Source organism: Eumetopias jubatus, unplaced genomic scaffold, assembly GCF_037043125.1.
Source record: "Eumetopias jubatus isolate StellerSeaLion01/CBP00866 unplaced genomic scaffold, mEumJub1_p1.0 scaffold_13, whole genome shotgun sequence".
NCBI lineage: Eukaryota > Metazoa > Chordata > Mammalia > Carnivora > Otariidae > Eumetopias > Eumetopias jubatus.
Window position 1 is genome coordinate 18,406,042 of NW_028274819.1, and position 17,873 is coordinate 18,423,914.

Sequence of the window (17,873 nt, forward strand, 5' to 3'; positions counted from 1 at the left end):
ACCCATGTAGGGGAGGGAAATAGTTAATTAGACGGGAAAGTGGCCGAGCACAGGACTACTGCCTTGGGTGTGTGCTAAGTTCGTAGAGGGAACGAGAATGGGGAAGAGGGGTTGGAAGCAGAGAAAGAGGCACTGGTAGGAAGGCCCAAAGCTGTGCCGACAAATTCGAAGGTCATTGTCCCAAGGACTGCACTAGGAGGCTAGCGACCCTTCTGACTCTGAAAGTGAAAACCTGTTAGGTGTTTTTTGTTTCTTTTCTTTTCTCTTTTCTCTTCTTTTTTTCTTTCTTTTAATCTGTCCCTAAAGTTTTGCCTGCCCCCACCCCTGGGCCAAAGCTTGGACCCGCCATTCTCAGCCTAGTTTGGGGAGTCTTAGGGCCCGGGTCACCTCTCCCACCCGGCCTAGAATCGGAAAGGCCCTCGGGCGCCTCCGGGTTTAATCCCCAACGAGCAAGTTAGTAGCATCTCTGTGTTTGGGGAGTAGGGGGAGAGGTGGGGGTGGGGCGGAGGGAAGAAGGAGAGAAGGAAGGAGAGAGTCAGGGGAAAAAATTCACTCTCCCTCTTTTTTCACCCCCATTTCAAAATCTTAAGAGGCTTTGGGAGATCTGGTCAACTTTCCGAAACATCTGAATCTTTTTACAGCCCTCCGTTCTTTCCCTGGGCCAGCTGCGGGGAGGGAGAAGGAAGAGAGAGGAGGAGGAGGGAGGAGAGAGAGACAGAGAGACAGAGAGAGAGAGACGAGAGGACAGAGAGAGAGAGAGAGAGAGAGAGAGAGACGTGGAGGGAGGAGGGAGAGCGAGCAGGCCCGCGCGGAGCGCAAGGCCACCGCCTCCTCGCCTCCCCAAACTCCCGGGCAGGGCGCGCGGTGGCGTCCTCGCGCTCTCGCTCGCGCCCCCGCCCTTCGCCCGCGCAGGCCAGGCATGAATGCTGAGACTTGCGTCTCTTACTGCGAGTCGCCGGCTGCTGCCATGGACGCCTACTACAGCCCGGTGTCGCAGAGCCGGGAGGGCTCCTCGCCTTTCAGGGCATACCCCGGCGGCGAGAAGTTCGGCACAACTTTCCTCTCGGCCGCCGCCAAAGGGCAGGGATTCGGAGACGCCAAGAGCCGGGCCCGCTACGGCGCGGGGCAGCAGGACCTGGCGGCACCCCTGGAGAGCGGCGCCGGGGCGCGGGGCTCCTTTACCAAGTTCCAGCCGCAGCCGCAGCCGCCGGCCCCGCAGCCGCCGCCGCCGCCGCCGCCGCCGCCGCCGCCGCCGACCGCGCAACCCCCGCATCTCTACTTGCAGCGCGGCGCTTGCAAGACTCCCCCGGACGGCAGCCTCAAACTCCAGGAAGGCAGTGGCGGCCACAACGCGGCCTTGCAGGTCCCCTGCTACGGTGAGTGCACGTGCGGGGTTGCTCGGGGGCCTGGGCTCGGCGGGCCGGGGAGGCGCGGGGCCGCGCCGCGGGTGGCTCTGGGTCGGAAAACAGGAACCGACGGTTCCGAGGGGACCGTGGGATCCGTCCGGCCCTCTTCATCTCCCCACGCCGAGGGCTCGGAGCTGTTGCGGCTGTTGAACCCGCCCTGGGGGTTGTTTTCTCCGTGTCCTCGCCTGTTCTCCCAACCACTCGCTTTGCGCGGCTCGCGGGGCCGCCTCCGAAGCGGATGCTTCGCCCGGCTCGGGGCGTGCGGCGGCGAAGTGTGGCGGCGCGGCGCTCAGGCGCGGCGCTCCGGGGCTGCCGAGGCCTCCCTCCCCGCAGGCCTGGAGGCTCCCCGGGCGGTGCTGCAGGTGGGAGCATCGCAGGTGCCGAGCCCGCTGGGAGCCCGGAGCGCAGTCAGGCTGAGCGCGCCCCGGGTGCCGCGGGTCGGGGACGCCGCACGGGTGCGGGGCCGCAGACGCCTGGAGCCGCCGAGGACCCGAGTTCGCCCCCTACACCTCCCCCCCCACACACACACACACAAGCCCGGCTCTCGGGGGAGAGGCAGGCCGGCTGGCGTTCGGAGCGATCCTCGCCCGGCGAACCTGGGAGGCGGCTGGCCTCGGAACAATGGGTTAGGACCGACCGGCAAGAACGCGGGGAGCGGCAGAGTTCCAGGCAGCGCAACGCTGGGGGAAGAGGGAAGCTTCTGGGTCCCGATTTGGGCCCACAGGGAAACCTGAGGCCTAAATGACCTCCAAGCCCCCTTGAGCTCCCAGGCAGGACATAGGCCTGGGCCCCCAGAGCTTAGCAACCGTGATGGAGGAAAGGGCAGCCTGAGGCCAGAGCCGCTAAGGAGCCTAGGCCTTCTCGCCCACTGATTCGGGATTGACAAGCCCCAAGCTGGCAAAGAGAGAAACCCAGAAGGGAGGGAAAAATCTTCCTGGGCTAGGAGCCCTGGATACACACTCTCCCTGAGGCCTTGGCCTTCAGGCAGGGCCCTGGAGATGAGCTGGTCCTGACACACCAACGGCTTTGGCTGCACTGGCCCATGCTGCACGGAGAGACACCAAGACTGGGGACAGACATGGGACATGGTGGAGGCCTTGGTGGCTAGAATAGCCTTAGGAAAACAGCCCATGGCAGACACTTTCTTATGTTCAAACTAGTTTACCAGAGGCTCACAACTAGTTCATTAGGTGGTTGTTGACGCAAACATTTGCACATACACTTGACTACACACACAACCTCTTCCTCATGAGCCAACAGAGTCACACACTAAATACACTCAGTCATGTGGCCTCACACATAGTCACACATTCCCAAACCCACAGGACAGGACTGAGAGCAGATTTAGAAAGATCCAGTGGCCTTTCCCCACTTCCTCCACCTTTCCTCTCCACCTTCCTGTTGGAATGAGATCAGGCACTCAGATCACAGACATTCACGGCTCCACACAGGTGCTCCTTCCTCACTCGGGCAGGCAGGGGTTGTCAGCTCCTGTCAGCAGGCACCCGCCTGCCAGGGCTGCAGACTCGCACTCCCGTCTCCTGGCCTTACCCAGGCCCCTCCTGGTCCCTGTCGCCAGGACTGTTAGGTGAGAGCAAGTCTCAGACTGAGGGACGTGTGGAGGTCCATTGTGCAAAGCCAGGAGCCTCAAAGGCTTTCTCTCCCACTATACTGGATTTTCATGTTTTAAAGAAATCCACTAGTGAGGCTTCTGCGGAGGAAGAGACATTACATAAGAAAAGGTGCCAAGCTGCTTCCAACCTCTTGTTTGGCAGATGTCTTCAGGTCCAGGGAGAGAGAGGAAAGGGCTGGCCCCCTCTGGGCACCCTCTCAGGGCGCTGCTGGGCCCCCACACACCGGCCTGGCCCTTCCTCTAACTTGCATTAGCCGGTTGAGCAAGCGACTCCTTGAAAGCCCTTTTCCTCATAGAGGTAACTGCATCAGTGGGTGGTAAGTGCCCACCCCCCCACACCAAGAAAGCAAAAGTCTAGTCTCCTCCAGGATTCCACCAAAAGCCTCTGTGCTATTGGGAACCTGTAGACACTCAATTCTGAGGACCGGGCCGGCCCCTGCCCCTGCTCTGGGCAAAGCCCTAAGCTGCAGATTGGGACAAAAGGAGGCCCAGAATCAGCCACAGGACCACCACTCCCCTGCTGCCTGAGATGGAGGCACTGCTCAGGGCAAAGCCACAAACAACAAACAGCTCTGTTTATTCTTCTCCTAGCAGCTGAGCTTCCCTGGCCAGGAGGAGACTTCTGGCCCTTGCTGAAAGATTTGGCACATGAAGTCCAAGATGAGAAACCAAGGCACCAAGAGGTTAGGCTGTGCCCTTTACAGAGGCAGCTGGGAGGAGGGCCTCAGGAGTTGGCTCTGTAGGCGGCCAGCAAGCAGGGAAACTGAGGCACACACTGGTGGCAGTTCTCTCCCACACTTGGAGAATGTGGACTAAAGAGGGGGTAAATGGGGTTCAAAGAAAAAGCCGGCCCCGGCGATCTGACTGCAGGTAGCTTGGACCTTGCAAACCTCCCTCCCGGCGCTTTTGGTCCCGGGGCTGGAAGCTCCGTTCTGGATCGGCGGAAGGGCACCGAATGGGGGGCGAGGCTCCGGAGACCTCCTCCGGGACCTCAGCCCGGGGAGCCACTCGCGGCGCGTCCAAGCGCCCCTGGGCCAGCGAAGCCCCGGCCTGGGGGTGCTGCGCCAGGGCCACACTGAGCGGGCGCGCGGCGGGGAAGCCGCCTACAGTCCCCGCGGGCCCGGCCTTCTCCTTCCCGGAGCTGCCGAAAGTGGAGGTGAGAAATCCTCTCAGTCCGCAGGCGTCCCTACCCCTTCCTGGGCTTCCGTTTCGCCCTCAGTACTAAAAGCTCGCCGAGCAAGGCGACTGGGCAGTCCCCTCCGGGTGCAGGAGATGATTGCGAGTTTGGGAACGTGCCCCACGGTTCGCGTGTGCTGCAGTCACCGTATCGCCGGGCTCCCGGGGCGCACCTCGGCCTTGCGAAGTCCTTGCTGGTTCCTGGCCCGTCCTTGGGCCCATGGGCCCCAGCGGACACGCCAGCTTGGAGACCCGACGTTTCTCCGCCGCACAAAGAGCCTCCTCGTCGCCAGAGTGAGGTCTCCCGCGCCTCGCCCCGCCACCCCGAGCCCCCGGCAGCCGCCCCGAGCCACCCCCGCGGCCGCCGCTGCCCCAGGCCTCGGCCATGCGCCCCGGGAAGCTTCGGGGAGCAGCTCTGCTCCCTCCTCTTTCGCTTTCGATTCGGTGCGCGCAGGTTTTCGTTGCTAGCCGCTGACTACCTTGCCATCCACGCGCCCCCCCTCACCCCCCCCCAAAGAAGCTCTCACAGCTCAGAGGTCGCGAGACGCGGGCCAGGCCGGAGACCCCTGGGGCGCCGCCGAGGGGCTGGTCCTGATTTGTTGAATTAGATGCAGTGTTTGAACGCTAAGGGTATTTATTTCCCCCGCACCGACACCATCCACACACCACCGAATGTGTAAACCCTGCCTGGGTCCTATTCGAAGTTAGTCAAAGAAGCGGCGTGTGGTTTTGCGTAAGAGAAGCCCAAAATAAGACCTCGAGAAACGGACAGGAGAGAAGAAACAGTTAAGAGCCCCAGGGTGATTGTAGGATGATCGAGAGAAAACTCCAGCCTGGGAGCTGTGCCGTTGCCGACCTGGGTCACTTTTGGAGGAGGGGGCAGAGAAGGAAAATGCTTTTAATGTTGTCCTTTGTTAATTTCTGTAGCCGTCAGCGTGCTGGAACAGTCGGCCTAAACACAGATGACCCTAAATAGAAAAACAGAAGGCCTGGATTAAAGGTTTAGTATTTTAAATCAATCGATTTGCAGTTTTTTTATTGTAAGTTCTGTACAGTGCAGTACACAGCTAAGTGGAAAGTTCGAAGAACTGTTCTGTAAACTACCACCAGGACGAGGATACAAGATGTGTATATATACCCGAAAATTGGGGGTATGTGTATATATACCCGAAAATTGGGGGTTTTTTTTTTTTTTTTTTTTGGTGAGTTGTTTTAAAGAAAAATTCAGAAGAGACTTCGGAGAGCCGGAGACCCCACCCCCACCCCCGCGTTTGCGACGGTGGTGTTTCTTGAGTAGGGTGACCTCGTACGCCTGGACATTTGCACCACCCGGACTGGAAAACGAGGTTACTTACCCGCTGCACCAAAAACCTCGATGCAGCGGCCGGGCTGTCCCGGTCCAGACTCCCCGAAGCCCTGGGCTGAGCAGGCTGCAAAACGGAGCCGAGGTAGGAAAACAAGTTAAAATACCATGCATAACATTTCCCGAAGTCCCTAAGGACTTTCGTTTTGGAGAGCAGCGGGGCACACTTTTCCGGGGATGTACCTTCATCTGGGTCTCAGCCGCTTTCCTCCTGCAGCTCTGCGCGCGCGGCTTTGTTTTGATGGAAAATTGGAATACAAAGTGGAAATATGGTGGCCTTCGCAGCGGTGGGGGTGAGGGGAGGTTGGAGTCCCGCGTGCTCAGTCTGGGTTTCGGGCTTCTCCGCTGACCGGGGTACCCGAAGCAGCAGGCGGGGGGAAAACTGCCGGGAGCGCCCTAGGCTCCGAGGCCAGGGGTCCGGGAATGGGGAAGCCACAGGGCTTGGTGGTGCTTGGTTTTGCAGCAAGGAAACGGGAGTAGGGAAGAGGGGCTGCGACAGAGTGCTTGGCTAGAGAGAGTTCCCTGCCCCGAACGAAGCCGCTGCCCAGACACCTCACCCCACCCCCGCCCCACCTAGGCCCAGGCACTGTTTTGGGTGGGGCGGTGGGAGCCCATTTGTGCCTCTGGACACCGCCTGCCAGGCGCCATCAGGCCACATGCTCCCCAAGCTATGGGGTTCCTGGGCGTCGATAAAGTGACAAAACAGCTCCGTGCTGATACTGCTCAGTGAATTCAGAGTTTAAGACACTGGGGCCCCTTGCTCAGGGGCCCTGGGCACCACACGCCTTTGTTGGGTCTGGATTAGACTAGTGAGAAGCGCTTCTTCCGAAGAGTGCCCTTTTTCGGAAAGAAGATGCACTTCTCTCCAGCCAACAGTCCCTCCCAGCCGCAGGCTGGTGCTTCATCTGGGATCACAGTTATTCGTAGCCCCCAGGGACCTCCCCTCCAGAACTGCAGGTCCCCCCCCAGCCCTCTCTGGTCTACAAATGTGCAAATGGTCCACACCCCCACCTCTTTGCAAGATTCTCCTTCCTCACCCAGTACAGGGGGTCAAGGTACCCTGGGTCAGCAAATGCTCTTTTGCCTGACAGCCGCTCTCCCCCTAAAAAGGCTGACTCAGTGGTTGGATAGAAGCCTCCCATGTGTCCAGGGTGGTGTCCTGGGGACCTCAGACCCGCCCACCTACCCCCGGGCCCAGGGCATTCCAACGCCTTACCACAGACCTCTTCTCTACACCCCATCCCACCCCGCAGGCACCACCAGTACCAAGGGCGGGGGACCGGTGGTGGAAAGGGAGCTGAGGCTTGGCTGAGGGGCAGTTCAGAGCAGCAAAAGGCTGGGGATTTGGGTGGCGATGCGGGCCAGCGGGCAGTTTCAGAGGCAGATAGAAGGATCACCACGGAGCTCCACTGCACCTGAAATGCCTTTTTGGAGAGGAGGGTTTTACAGGGAAATACTTATGGGGTGTGTGTGTGTGTGTGAGAGAGAGAGAGAGAGAGAGAGAGACTGAGGCGCCACCACCCGCCAAGTACCTGTCTTTCCCGGGCCACCGCGCTGGGCGTGCTTGAGTTCGGACGCTCCGAGCTGCTGGGCGCCGGCCCTGCTGCGTGTTCCAGAAAGAGCGAGAGCTGGGTGCGCGCTTCACTGGATTCTTAAAGCAGATCGCCTTCGAGCGGATTCTCCGTCCAAACTGGGGGCCGCGGAGCGTGGGCGTCAGCCCCAAGTCCCTTGCAGATGGACTGCCGGCGACCCAGGCTGGGGCAGAGCATCTGGTTCTCCCCGCGCTCCGAGCGCCCTGGTGGAGAAGATTGAGAGGCTGTGGAAGGTTTGGGCGAGGACGCTAAGGTCCAGCGTGGCACACGTGCAGGGCAGGGCGCACAATCCAGGGCAGATCACGGGTCTCCACCCCTGAGTTCTCTATTCCCTGCGTGGCCTTGGGAAAGCCCCTTCCCCGTCCCCTCCTGGGTCTGAATTTGTGAAATGCAAGAGTTTGGACAATTTCCAAAGGCACTCTAGGGGTTTCTGCGAAAGTACCAGTCTGGACCCGCCTTCAGCCCGCTTCCCAGGAAGCAGAAACGGGTCTTGAGGGTTCCCTGAGGTGGGCTTAGGGGGTACAGGGACAACATGGGCAGGAGTTCCAAGATAAGTGGGCTGGTGGCCCTGGAGGGCCCTGGTTGAATGCAGATTCTAGGCTCCAGGCTTGGACTTGAATACAGAGAGGAACCAACTCGGGAGCGTCTTCGTGCCCACAGATGGCCAGGCTCAAGCTGAGGCTCTGGGGTTCCTGGTCCCTCCAGTCTGCTCATGTCCCTTGTCTCCACTCATGGTACCTATGTCCACACTTACTGAGCACCTACTATGTGCCAGACTTCCTCCTAGGAGAACAGAGTGCTTGCCTGCTATCCTATAGCTTAGGTCCTTCCAGAGCTCTTTGGGCATAATAAATGTTTACTGGCTAGTAGAAGGATGAATGGAGAATTGGTGTCTCCTTCAGAGTGTGGCTCGAGCATGGATAGGGGTTTTTTGTTTTTTTTTGTTTTGTTTTTTTTGGATAGGGGTTTTTTTATGAGCACGAGCGCAGGGTGAACTCAGTGTGCACGCGTCCCGCCCATACTCAGTGGATCTGGGGCTTGCTGTCCAAATGTGTCTCAGGGTGTGGCCATGGGTGCTAACTGATGCACACTCCTGCGCGCACTCATGCTTGCGCCCATTGTACCTCGTGTAGGGGAGTTGCACCTGTGCCAGTTAGGGACGCCCCTCGGGGCCCCCCGTGGCAGGCAGGGCCGCAGCTGCCAGAGTCACTTGTGGGGAGACGGTGACTTAAGCGTCTGTGTTTCACAGCCTGTGGCCTTCCCAGCCACGGGTCCCAGCTCGCCAGGAAGGCTGACTCAGTGAGTGGCAGGAGAGTCCCATGTGGAGCCTGAGAGTCTTCCTGGGGCCCTGACCGGGTCCACCCGGCCCACCCACACCACAAAGAGACTTCCTCCAACCTCTAGTTCTCAGGTGTACTCTCTGTCCTGTGTAGCTCACTGTGGAAGAGAAACCATTATGGGTGCCATTTTTGTGCACACTGCAGATCCTATTTAGCAGATGAGCCAACAGACCCAGAGAGAAATGGAGCCCTGCAGCCCGGTTAGTGGGAAGGCAGAATGCACAGCTGGGTTTTCTTCCTTCCACAACTGGGGGTGGGGGAGGAAGGGGTTGGGGGAGTATCTGCTGGGCTCACCCACTCTCCTCCTTTGCTGTAACTCTTCCAGCAAGTCACACACTCTGTGGGCACCAAATAGGGCAGGTGCTTGCAGCCCCACTCTCCCGAGAAAAAAGGCGGGCTCCACCCTGAGAACCTGGGGATTCAAGGCAAAAGTTGAGTACCTGGGCTGGGGGCGGGGGGTGGGGGTCCCTGTGGGATTGCAGGGACTCGTCCCACCTGTGACTCGGCTGGGACTCCTGATCCCTGCAAGGCTCCCTCGGACAAGTTTACTTCCCTGAGTGGCAGTGGCAGAAACCACGAGGGTGCATGACTGAGGGAATTAGCTGAGACCACATGACCAATCTTCTCTTCTTTGGGACGGCCACCGGTCCAGCCCCTCGGCATCGGTCACGTCCAGGAGCTTTGCTTTTCCTCCACCACACACAATGGGTCACAGTGTTGGGGGGGGTGTCCCACCCAGTGTTGGAAGAGACGCCAGATGTCTGCTGGCTCAAGTGTCCTGTTTCGCAGACAGGGGGGCTGAGACGCTGGTTCTACATGCTCATCACTCACCAAGCTTCGCCTGTCACTGTGCCAGGCCTTGTGGGGGATTCTGAGAAGCACAGGACATGACCCCAGCCTTCAGGTCCGGGTTAGGAGAATGATCAGTACCGGGCAAGTCCAGTTCACTGGGGCTGGTACTGGGATGGGGAAGCCTGGACTCGGGCTGCGGGGCGTGCCTAGCAGGAAGGGCCGTCTGCAGGGTTTGCAGCTCATGGGAAGTCCTCCCCTCCCCCTGCCCCACTCCCAGGTGAGCCTAACCTTGCCCAGTAAGGGAAAGACTCAGAGAGGTTGTGGATGTGGATCTTCTCTGGTAGCTGAACAGCCCAAGGCTGCTGCTTCCCTTCCTCCTTTTCTCCCTCCCGGCCTTCTCTAGAGAGCAAGAGGTCTGGGTTCAAGTCTTGGCTTTGCCATGGCAATGTGCCTTTGGAACACTCCCCTATCTCCATGATTCCACTCAATATTCTTATTTGCAAATTGAGGCCCTTTGGGCCTGTCCTGCCTCGGAGGGAGGAGAGTGTGGGGGGTGTGAGGGTGCAGAGAGGTAGTGTGCTTGTGAGTCAAGTTCTCAGTGGGGAAGGATTAAGACCCCCACCCCCTCACACTATCCACCCTTGAGGGCACGAGGATATTGCAAATGATGGCAAGGAGGTGGGGGTTCTGATCAGGTTTCAGAGTGGGGATGGAGATTTTGGGGCTCTCCCCGGTGTATGGGTTCCCATCTGGCTCAGGTCCCCATTGGGGGCCGGATCTCCCCTCTGTAAAACCCCCGCATGACACTAGATGATTTCTTTTTTTTTTTTTTAAGATTTTATTTATTTATTTGACAGAGAGAGACACAGCGAGAGAGGGAACACAAGCAGGGGGGAGTGGGGGAGGGAGAAGCAGGCTTCCCGCCGAGCAGGGAGCCCGATGTGGGGCTCAATCTCAGGACCCTGGGACCATGACCTGAGCCAAAGACAGACACTTAACGACTGAGCCACCGAGGCGCCCTGGCACTAGATGATTTCTGAAGCCCTGGGGTTCTGTGCTGTTCCAGGCCTGGGATCGAGGCGCCAGGAGAGAGGTGGATGGTCCCTCCAGGGTCCTCGGGAGGCCTCTGGGCCCCACCACTCTGCCTGATTCATTGTACTGAGAGAGGCCCCTCTGGGAGCAGAAAGTTAGTCTGACCCGCCAAAGGGGCCAGTCTGGCGTGCTGGGCCTGTCTCCCTGCTTCAGTTTTCCCATCTGCAAGGCAGGGACAGTAATGAAGTGAGTCTGGTGGAGTGTGAGGCGCAAGGGGGTTTGAGTTGGCAGGGCAAAGCCCCCGCGCTGCTGATACCGTGTGACAGCCCACATTTACCTGCCCCTGTGGGTGCATCAGGCAGCGTACCCAATCTCAAGGGTGATTTCATTGAATCCCGGTCCCTGTCCCATGAGACAGATACTCCTGCCATCCCTACTTCATGGATGCAAACAGATTCCAAGAGCTGGAGTACCTTGCCCAAGGTGGAACTGCCAGGGAGGGAGAAGCTAAGTTCTTGATGGCCAAAGGCCCTGAGAGCCTGAAAGGCATTCTTTTGCAGGATGATCCTAACTAGACTTGAGGCCACCCTAATCCTATGAGATTGGAAGACTGGGTTTTACAGATATGGCCTCCAAAGAGCTCTTCCCTTCTCCACATCTGGGGATGCGGGGGGGGGGGGGGTCAAGGGTGGGCTTGGTGCCCGGCAGGTCAGAGTTCTGGACCTGACCCTGTGACCCTGGGCATAGCTTCTTCAACTGTTCAAGTGTCCTGCCAAGCTGTGGTGAGAAGGGGCTGGGCGCGGGGCGGGGGGGGGCGGGGGGAGGCAGGCATGACACAGGGACCTCAAACTGGTATGAGGGAATTTCTCCTTGAGTTTCCAGAGGCCGCAGGAACATGCCAGAAACTCTGCTCAGGGCAGGGTGGTGCTGAAGACTATGGGAGGGACCAAAGGGGCAAATCTTGCCATTCTCTCTTCTTTCCTCCTTCCTTGGAAGCCAGGCCTGGGATGAAAACCCAACTTCCAGTCCCCTTGCACCCTGGTGGGAAACAGTTCGTTCCCCGCAAGGATCCCTGTGGAGCGCGGGGTGAGGGAGCAGAGAGGTCTTGGGTAGCCCCATTTTGTATGAGCCTTGAGTCCTCTCAGCCTCCACCATTGGAGGAACACCCCTTTGCCCTCCTGTTTCCCCTTGGCTGTCACCTCAGGGGTCACACGCCAGGGTCTAGCTGCCACAGCCAGGGCCAGCTCCAGTGAGATGGGTAACCTCCCTCCCCTCCCCACTGTCCTCCTCAGGTCTCCCCATTCCCTGCAGTGAGTGCTAGGTCCCCCCTGCTTGCGGCCCCACCCCTGCCTGCCCCATTCTGGGCCCCTTGTCCTCTCGTATTGCCCTCCTGAGAGTTGCTACTGCTCCTGCCAGAGTACCCCATCTACTCAGCCCTACCCCCTGGGGTTCAGAGACACCCCCCCTCCCCACGCACGCACACACACAAGATGCAGCACTCTGGCAAGGATGCCATCCTGAGCTCAGAGCCCGGACAGGAAGAAGCATTTAGACCTGAGCCTCGGGTGTAGACAGCACTTGGGGGGGGGGGGGTGGCAGCCATGATTACAGTGCGCCAGGCACTGAGGGGTATGGTGTGGACGGAGAGGCGGAGGGCTCCCTCCTCCCCCTTTGTAGAGGGAATTGGGTGTAAACACCCCCGTGAGAAGTGTGCTGCCAGAGCTTTTCCTGTCCCACAAACCCCCGTAGCCTTGAGTCCCGCGTCAGGGACGCGTGGAGCATTTGGCCGTGAGTGAGCTGATCCTGGACCTCAGGGAGCTGGGTGTGCAGAACCAGAGTCCCCAGGGGAAGTGTAAATGGACTGGGGCTTTGTGGGTACGGACATTTGAAGTGGACTTGGGAGGCCGAAGAGGGGCTCCAGCTGAAGGAGCTGGAAATGGCACTCGACCCAGGAAACAGCAGGAACAAGGGCTTTGAGTTGGGAAAGTACCTGCGGTGTTTGGGAAAGAGCGAGCCTGTGGTGTGCAGGGGGCCGCGCCGGACACAGGCAAGATGGGGCCCGAGGAATGGCAGGCGCAAAGCCCAACGCGCTGTTGGCTTTCTGCTGAAGGATTTGGATTTGAGAGAAGCCCCTGGAGGCCTCTGAGCAAGGCAGCGAGAAGCCAAGATCCCAAGCTGAGTGTTCTTTGTGCTACTCAGATGGCCTTGTTAAAAATTCAAAATCTCTTGCTGAATTAGGGATAGTTTTTTATTGTGGTAAAAATATACAGTTTACCATTTTGACCATTTTAAGTGAACCATTCGGTGAGGACTAGGTGCCTCTATAGAAGGGGACTCACATAGCAGCTGTCCTTTTGTGTCTGGTCAGCTGTAGATCTTCTTTGAAGAAATGTGGATTGAAGTCTGTTGCCCATTTGGGGGGTTGGGTTACGTGTTTGTATGTTGTTGAACTGTAGGAGTTCTTTATATATTCTGGATAATAATCCCTCATCAGATAAATGATTCTCAAATATTTTCTCTCTTTCTGAGGGTTGTCTCTCACTCTCTGGATAGTGTCCTTTTGATGCACAGAAGATTGTAATTTTGATGAAATCCAGTTTATCAATTTTTGTCTTTCGCTGCCTGTGCTTTCAGTGTCACATCCACAGATTCATCACTGGCTCACATGTCATGAAGAAGTTCCCCTGCGTTTTCTTCTAAGAGCTTTATAGTTTTCGCTCTTAAGTTGAGGTCCATTCTGAGTAAGGATCCAACTCTTTAATTTTTCGCCATTTAGATATCTAGTTTTCCCAGCACCGTTTGTTGAAAAGACTGCCCTTTCTCAGTTGAATGGTCTTGTCACCTTTGCTGAAAATCTGTTGGCCATATGTTTGAGAGTCTATTTCTAGGCTCTCTGTGCTGTTCCATTGGTTTGTCTGTCTGTCCCAGGCATGGCCTTCTGAGGTGAAGTCCAGAATCCCAGAATGTGGGGAACCTCAAGAGGCACCCTGTCCATCCCCTTGCCTCCAAACTAATGACTAACCAGCCAAAGAGATCCAGCTCAAGGACACTTTTGTTTTCCAGGAACCAGAGCTGGTAAGAAGGGGTGGGGGGCAAGGGGGCAAGAGTGCCAGAATTATGTCCTTGGCCTCTGGCTAGGCCCCCAGCTGTTGAGGAGCCCCAAGTATGTCAGCGGACCCTCCTGTGAGGACATGGCCTTTGAGAAGATTCTCCTGTGCTCTTAGCGTCCACATACCATTTGGGCCACTCCTGAGAGCCCCAAATCTGGGACCTCTTCCTTCAGTAAGATGATCCCAGTGCCCCCTCCTGGTGGAGCAGGGAGGAACTCCAGGAGGGAAGCCCCCATCTACCCCAAACCAGCTCCATGCTGTTGGCCCTGCATCTTGACTATTTTCTGTTTGATTCCCATGAGAGGCACTTGCCAGTGCGTGGCCTCCACCCTGGCCATCCCAAGTGCTGACCAGCGAACAGCAGAGCCTGGGGCTGAGGCTCCAGGTTAGACGTGATTCTGGGCCCCCGGAGGTGACCAGAGAGGAGGGGGCTACAGCACTCTGTAGCATGAGGGGGGCCTCCCTCGTGCTTCTTACCTTGCTGTTCCCCGGCCCCAGTGATTAGACAAACACCTGCTTGAGCCTGGTCTCCCAACTGCTTGTCCAAAGACATGGAACAGGCATGCTCTCTAGTATTCTTGGAATCTTGTAGAAACTGTGTTCAGCCCACCATGGGGTTCCCAGGCAGCCTGAAGCTTTAGATGCCTTTGGTTTGGGGAGGCTGCTGTGCCAGGGTCTGGAGACAGATGTCAGCCTGTGCAGCTGAGGGGCCTCGGGCAAACTGGTTGACCTCTCTACCTCAACCTCTTCATCTGTAAAGTGAGGCGGAGAATACTATCTGCCTTTTAGGAATACTGTGAGAATTACATAAGATAATATAGATAAAAGAGTTTAGAACAGTCCTTGGAACAGAGTAAGCGCTCAGTAAATATTAACTGTTATTATTGGCAGGATTTCACTGGAACCCTGACTACGTCAGGCTGGTCAGAAACTTTGACGGGCAGTTACGGTTGACTTGAATACATCAAATTGGAAAGTGAACAAACGATAATTGAATCTACACCGGGTGATTGACAAAATCCTTTAAAATATGGCTGAGTGATACAAGGGGTGGGGGCTGGCCGTTGGCCTTAACATGGGGGCAGGAAGGGTCAAGGAGGGAGAGGAGGAGGGCACCCCCAGGCCCCTCAGAACCTACAGCCTGCGTCTCCCCAGGCTGCTGTACCTTGCCCCTTGCCCCGTGCACCCATCATGAGCTGGGGCATAACTTTCTTTCTTCCCCATCCGAAAGTCTGTTCTCTGTGCTCATCTGACCGTGTCAGACCCGGAGGTCCCCGAGCGCAGGATTTGTGCGTGTTCATCCCTGCATGGACTCAGGACTGGGCACAGAGGATGTCCAGCTCGGGGCCTGTCAGGGAGGCTCTGCACCCACTCTGGGCCCCAGCACACCCATCTGTGATGAAGAGAGCGGTGGTAAGCGTCGCCCATGGGCCAAGCCTGCATTGGGATCTTGCACTCAAACCCCTCAGGAGGGGGGTGCCTGGGTGGCTCAGTTGGTTAAGCGACTGCCTTCGGCTCAGGTCATGATCCTGGAGTCCCGGGATCGAGTCCTGCATCGGGCTCCCTGCTCAGCAGGGAGTCTGCTTCTCCCTCTGACCCTCTTCCCTTTCGTGCTCTCTGTCTCTCATTCTCTCTCTCTCTCTCAAATAAATAGAATCTTAAAAAAAAAAAAGAATTTAAAAAGAAAAAAACCCTCAGGAGGTATTAGTACTCCTAATTTACAGATGAAGAAGGGGAGACCCAGTGCGGGCCAGGTGCCCAAGTGCCTGAATTGAGCCCAGATCTCCTGAAGCCAAAGGGCCTTTTTCTTCTCCACTCCTCTGCCCTTAAGGTTAATGCTCTTGGCCGTGGCGACCTCATGCCTCTGTGGCCATCGGACATGATCAGGCATGTGGGAGAGCTCAGTCAACTCGAGTGGGGCGCACCTGGGGGTGGATTTTCAGTATACGGCACACCGTCTTCCCCTCACCCACTACAGTGATGGCCACAGATCTTGACCACACAGGCCCCATCTCCCTCGTACTCCCAGAGTCCTCCACAGAACCAGGCCAGCCCAACTCGAGACCCCGTGTGTGGGAGCAGCTCCGTGGGTGAGGAGCCAACCGCACCTGCTCCCTCCGAGCTCGTGATAGATAACTGACCACACGTGGAACGGCCTCCGTGTTTGCTCAGCATCCGCATCTGGACCAGGGTTGAGGGAAAGAGCTGATCTGGAGAAAACTTTCCTGAGCTGAGGCAGGTGGGTGGACAGAGAGGGCCGGGCTTCCCCCACATGAAGGCGTGTGCCTGACCGTTGCGTTACCTCATGAGCCCCACAGGACTCAGCCCCTCGGAGAAGATCCACAGAAGTCAGTGTTGTGCCACACAAAGTAGATTCTCACTGTTTTATGAGATGCTCCGTTCTCCCAAGAAGTGGTAACAGGTGGAAAAGCGATGAACTTGTCACACATCCTCTGTGGATTAAGGTTTTCTTGGTAGAAGGTGCATGCCGTGCATTTTATTTTTATTTTTAAAATTTATTTTATTTATTTGAGAGAGCGTGCATGAGCGGGGGGAGGAGCAGAGACAAAAGCAGACTCCCCGCAGATCCTGAAGTGGGGCTTGGCGTGGGGCTTGATCCCAGGACCTGAGCCGAAGTCAGACCCTTAACTGACTGAGCCGCCCAGGCGCCCCCACACCACGCGTTTTAAAGCAGAGACTTATTTGAAAACTTTTTTCAATCCAGATGAGCTAAAGTCAGTGAAAGAACCATTCTCCAACCAACACGTAAATATTGGAATATCGAGGATTATTTATACTTACCTACCTGTATGTGATGGGCAAAACACTTGGAACTTACCTACTCTAAATCCCAGCCACCTAGATGGAAACCCTAACCAATAGCTTAGACGCAAGCATGTTCTAGAAGTTTTGAAATTTTAACCATTTGATAGGTATAAAGGTGGAATTTTTTAAAGCTGAGATTAAATAATCTCAGCCGTCTCGGAAAGCTCTAACTGGCAGGCTTACAATTACTACCACCATTAGTCTTCCCTTCTCATCCAAGACGAGAAAAGTCTTCTGGCTTTTTCAGCTTATAAATGATTCTTTAGGTTTGAATAAACCCATTTGGAGAAAGACAATGCTTGATCCTGGGGAAAGAAGCAAATTTGCAGCAGGCCCACGTGGTCCTTGCACCGGCTGAGCCGTTTAGTTATTTAACAAGATTAATTCAGTGCAACAGGTATTCGCTGGGGGGCATCAAGGGTAAGGGAACAGGGCAAGATGCCGTCCCTGCCTCTGGTGCGGGTCCATCTGATGACGGAGGCTGCCCATCTTCTCTTGCAATGCTGGGTGATGAGCGATTTAATTAGTAGGGGCCACTAGGGAAGCTCAAAAGAAGGTGTGGCAGGGAATCCACAGGGAGGAGGTGATACCAGCCTGGGAAGGTGGCCTGGGGCCCACTAGGCAGAAGGGGCCCCGACCTGGCCCTGAATCAGCGAGCTTAGTCTCTCTGTGACAGCACCAAACGGTACATTTCTGGAATAGTCCCTCTTGCCACTGCCCACCCCCAGATGCCTTTCCAATGATACAGTGGGTGGAAGGTACTGGATGTTCCCACTGAGAAATTCTTGAGCAGTTAAACATTGGGGTGCCTGCAGAGGCCAGATGTCACCCAAGAGTGTCCGTGGAAGCGAGGATTTCATAAGTCGTTCACAACGGACCTGAACTTCATGATCAGTGCAGTGATTAAAATTCCCATTCTTCTTTCCTGGCTATGCATTCACATTGCAATGTACCTTAGGCTAAAATGTATTTATGGAAGGGTCTTTCTTTAAAACACACTAAAAGTTTTAAGTAAATGTCGAACAAAATAAATTTAACATCTCGTTTTTACAGTGGTTCCAAGTGTGTCAGCCAGCCCATGGACAGTCTTTGCTATAAATGTGGGAAGTGGGCCCTGATTGGAAGGGGACACTTGCAGGCAGAGTGACTTTGCTTTGCTCCTGCAGCCGCCCTGGTCTGCCTTGGCCCGAAACAACAACCGTATTAATTTCTCCTGGAGGACCCCCATTGATAGAGAGCATGCTGTGCCTCCGGCAGGGATATGCATGCTTGTGCTCTGCTTCATTCCAAACTCACACCCATTCTGGGATGTGGACCGTATGGGCCTCACTTTACAGGTGAGGAGACCCAGGCAGCCCAAGGCCAACTCATGCCCTTCAGTGGCGACAGAGCCATGGGTGGCCTGGGAGCCTTCCCTGTAACCTTCTTTAGACTCCTTCCATTTCCTGGATTGGGAAAACTCCTCTTAATAAAGTGCTAGCAAAGCACAGCTTCCACAGACCCCTTCCAATCAAAGCCCTTCCTATATAGACATCTGGATTGGCCCCTCCACTGAGGCTGGTCTAGATGCCCCTGCCCTGTCCAGCACCCTGCACCGTAACCA

At 56.6% G+C, this 17,873-nt stretch overlaps 1 protein-coding gene across 1 annotated transcript in view; it reads left to right on the plus strand.

Moving 5' to 3' along the window:
* The first annotated feature begins 919 nt into the window (after positions 1–919).
* The window catches only part of ALX4 (ALX homeobox 4), a 39,802-nt gene continuing 22,848 nt past the window's right edge, over positions 920–17,873 (plus strand). The window contains exon 1 of the mRNA XM_028111074.2: positions 920–1,376. Coding sequence (XP_027966875.2) covers positions 920–1,376 — 457 coding nt within the window. The remainder of the gene's footprint in view (positions 1,377–17,873) is intronic.